Genomic DNA, 4,221 nt, shown 5'->3' on the forward strand with positions numbered 1-4,221 from the left:
AGGTGTGAGATATTTTTCAGTGTAAACGAAAAGGTTTCTCTTTTTCTGGTAGACGGTGATGAGTCTAGACACAAGAAACATTTTATTTAAAAAAAATCTGTTAAATTATTGGAGATGTTAATTGAAGGAACATCAAGATAAAAGTTCTTAAAATCAAATAAAAAAGTTTCAACACGCAAAACCTACTAGTTTTTTCATAAAGACCGTGACATAACTTTTCGCCGGATTTTGAAATGCACCCTGGAAAAGCATTACCAATAGTTAAAGAAAATGTTTCTACTATAAAATAAAACCACACTATAAGAGAATCAAACTTATTATTCAACAGATCGAACGCAATAAATGTTTGGGTCAATTCACTATTTTCTACTTGAACGTTCAATTTAGTATTGACAACTATTAGAACGTACTAACTAAGTACTAAACTAAGTTGTACTAACAAATTCGTAACAAATTATATACCACATTAACACATGCAACAGTTTCATTCACTCGCGGTCCGTACAATTACGTACTACTTAATCTTAATCGAGAGAATTTGTAAATCGAATACAAACTTTACTGTGTCATCAACGGTGGGGACATTGTTTCTCACATTCACAAAGATAAGTTTGTTCAGCATTGTCATTCCAAACGTTTATTGGGCTCGTACGACCCGAATGCGCAAAAACCAATCTAAGAGCGCTCTTGGATTATGCACAATCGTTAGAGATTTGAAGGTCAGGTTACACTTGTATTTAAGGCGCTTCGCTCTTCTGCGCTCGCGCAAACAATTACACAGCGCAGGCCTATTTATAACGCTATGACAAGTCAAGATGCCCAATGACCAGTATAACTCATACGTTCACAATTCATAGCTGTTATACATCTCGGGATCCAGTTATACTAGATAACGTTGTGAAGCGTTTCCTTGCAATTTGCTAATCGCATAGGCTTGTTGTCAGGCGGAATGCTCAGTCGGAGCGGCAACGTCGCGGCGCGGGGGTTATCGCGAGAGAGAAAGAGATGGAATTAGTTGCTTCCTAGTCGTCGACGCACGCGCTACGCTCCATATCATTCTTGTATTACATAGAACAGTGTGATTTAAAAGTAGGGGTGACCATTATTTTTGTTCGATCCGCCATCGAACATTAAGGAATGTGTAGATAGGACAGGACGCAATACATTTTCATTCTTAGGTAGAAACATTCATAAAAAAAAAACAAATTCTCACATCTTCTACTTCTTTATTTTTCTTTGGATGCCAATTTAATTTCTGATTATTTCAATCTTTAATTGTTATAATATTAGATTTATCGTTATCAATCTCGTCGTATTTGCGTTTCGTCTTTTCATTCCTCTTTGTGAGCGTACAGGAGGTACATATTACACTTAAAACGTCTGAGGATATGTAAGGTTGTAATAATCTATCAGAACAGAATAAATGCACATTTCTATTACATTTAGTACATATGTAGGCTTTCTTTATTCTAGTTTTACAAACATGGCACCTTTTGTTCGAAGGTTTTGACGAATTTTTGCTTTCATCTTGCTTCTGCTCTTTTAAAATACGATTATTATTTTTTGCATTTGCAATATTTTTAAATGGCGATAAAACAAGCAGCGGCTCATTCACATTAAACACGTTGTTATGACTACTGTCTTCCAGATGCTTCTTTTTAAGTATATTAGGTATATAATTACGTTGTTTATTCGAAAAGGATACAGTTGTTAAAGGTAGTGTTGATTCAGATTCATTAGGGGCCTCGGTTATCGTTATCAAACAATCTTCATCATTTTCGCTGAAGCCATTCTCTTGATGCACAATTAACACTTCTACACTATCACCATCTAGTATTGTGGAAGAACTTGATTGACTATTATCATCTCTAGAGGTTAGACTAGGAGCAGAGACAGTAGCGCTTTTGGTATTTAACCTATTTTCCCAAGGCTTCTCGTTTCCTTGTCGTTTATCTTCTTTACCTTTTCCAACAAACGAACGTTTAAATACAGAGAAATATGGCGCTAGTTTATTGATATTCATTTCAGAGTTATTATTCCATTGAACCATATAACATCCCATAGCCCAATTGCTACTACCAGTCTCAGTTTGCCATTTTCGAAGCATTCCTTTTACATCTACCGGAGTAATAACTGGTATTTTCACTGGCAACACCAGATTAATATTAAATTTACTGTGTGCAGTGTTTATTATGCTCATTACTTGGTTAAAGAAGGGTCTATTGTACGTCTCTAGTTTATCTGGTGGCCCAAAATCAAAGAATATCTTCAATAATTCCATGGCCGTCTCTTGTACAGTGTCCGTCATGAGTGGTCGTAAAAGCATGAAACTTGTGAACCGGTCTATATAACACAGAATATGTTTAAATTGATTATCTGGCTCTTCAGTCATGTCTACTAAACTTACTTGCCCTCTAGAATTAAATATTTGAGGAATCCTTTCATCAGCTCGTCGCTTTGTTCTACCGTTGAGGTTGCAAACTTTACAAACGACTAATAAAAAATCGATGCTTGTCTTTGGCACGACGTATTTGCCTTTTTTTATTGCCCTCAACATTTTCTCTTTACCCCCGTGATTAGTCTCTAAATGAGCATCGACCAAAATGTCAAAACAGTCTTCCGCTGGTACGATTTGAACGATAGGATCATCCGGCAGTAATCTTTTACAAATTAATATGTCTTCACCATTTTGTTCGATAACTTCGTATTTGTGTGCAACTTTATACTTCACATGCTCCGAAGGACGTCCTACTGACATCAAAAACTGCCTCTCTTTTAGAAGCTTTTTTATTCTATCCACGACTTCCCGTGTAAATGGTGACATTACAGGTAACTTTCTGTTCGCGTAATACATTTTTACTTGTTTCAAGTAACTTTCTTTAACTTCGTTGTAGTTGGAATGTTCACTGGATTTTGATAGCGCATATTCTGATGCTAGAACGTCCGCCATTTTGCGTGGAGCGCGCGACACTGACACGTAATGCGAGTATCGCGCAGTTGCCGCCGCGCGTTGGGCAAGAACGAGACGACTATCCGTTACGCGCTTAGAGGGAACGAGATAGATAACATTCATTCAATGAGTCGTTACGCCAAGACGGAGGAGCGCGCGGGCGCGGCCGTAAGGAACGTGATGAAGAAACAAGTCGAGTCGGTCGGTTACTACGCTTACTACCAAGGCCAATAATGTACTCAATTGTGGTCATGTTTATTGTAAACGTTTGTATTTCATTGCGCGATTAACACGTATTGTTGAAAAACTGGTTCAACTAAAGGCGCAATGAGCAACAACTTACTTAGGTTGACTTACTTATGAACCTCGCTGCTTTACAGATTTACTAATTCAATGGTTTCAGAAACAAATATTAAACTACTTGTTCTTATAAAATATTAAGAATAGAATCATTTATTTAAGTATCTACCTACCTAGAGTAGGAACCTAGATAAAAGTAGGTACCTGCCTACTTAATGTGTAAGTTTAGTACTAAATTTAAATTAACCTTGTTACTTATTTGTTTTTTTATTTACTATTAGGTACACTTACTACTGTCTTGCAATTCTGGCGAACCAATTTAATGAAGCGCTGTTTTTGATGAACTGGTTTGCCACAATAAGGGTATTATTTTATGATAAGTATATGTAATCATAGTATTTTTCAAACTCGATGGGTAGGGTGACAGGTGCCATCTCCATATAATACATAGGTAACCTAAAACCGCCAATTCTCGACTTTCAAAAATACTATAAATACTACAATGGTAATTAATTTAAAGCGGTTAATAGGAACGACATAGATTTTCTATTTTGTGGGCAATTTAGGTTACCTACCTACCACATTATATTTTAATTAGGTAAGTATATCTATTTCTTTTTATTAGGTATTTACCGTTAAGACCCGGGTTCAGTTATAACTCGATTTTTTAAGGGCAATTTAATTTAGCTTTTTAAATCTAACGAAACAACGGTTATTTTTCTATGAAATTCAATTACGGAAGAAAACGGTTTTTTCACTAACTAAATCTTAACATATTACTTTGATTTAGCTTTCGCTTCAGCATACTTAATTATATTCTAGATTTATAAGTTTCGCTTTTATGAAAAAAAACAAAATATTTCTTTATGCAAATTTTGAAAATAAGGAAATCCTATACTTAAACCAAGTTTTCCATATCATTTTTACTAAAAATCACGGAGAATGGAAAATATGTAGAAGTGGAAAAATGT

At 35.5% G+C, this 4,221-nt stretch overlaps 1 protein-coding gene across 1 annotated transcript; it reads right to left on the reverse strand.

Annotated features, from left to right (window-relative positions):
• Nucleotides 1-300: 300 nt before the first annotated feature.
• On the reverse strand, nucleotides 301-2,978 carry LOC133516380 (KRAB-A domain-containing protein 2-like). Its single transcript, XM_061849287.1, has one exon. It carries the CDS (start codon nucleotides 2,948-2,950, stop codon nucleotides 1,265-1,267), a length of 1,686 nt encoding a protein of 561 aa, XP_061705271.1. The 5' UTR covers nucleotides 2,951-2,978; the 3' UTR covers nucleotides 301-1,264.
• Nucleotides 2,979-4,221: the final 1,243 nt, after the last annotated feature.

Source organism: Cydia pomonella, chromosome 3, assembly GCF_033807575.1.
Source record: "Cydia pomonella isolate Wapato2018A chromosome 3, ilCydPomo1, whole genome shotgun sequence".
NCBI classification, from domain to species: Eukaryota; Metazoa; Arthropoda; class Insecta; order Lepidoptera; family Tortricidae; genus Cydia; species Cydia pomonella.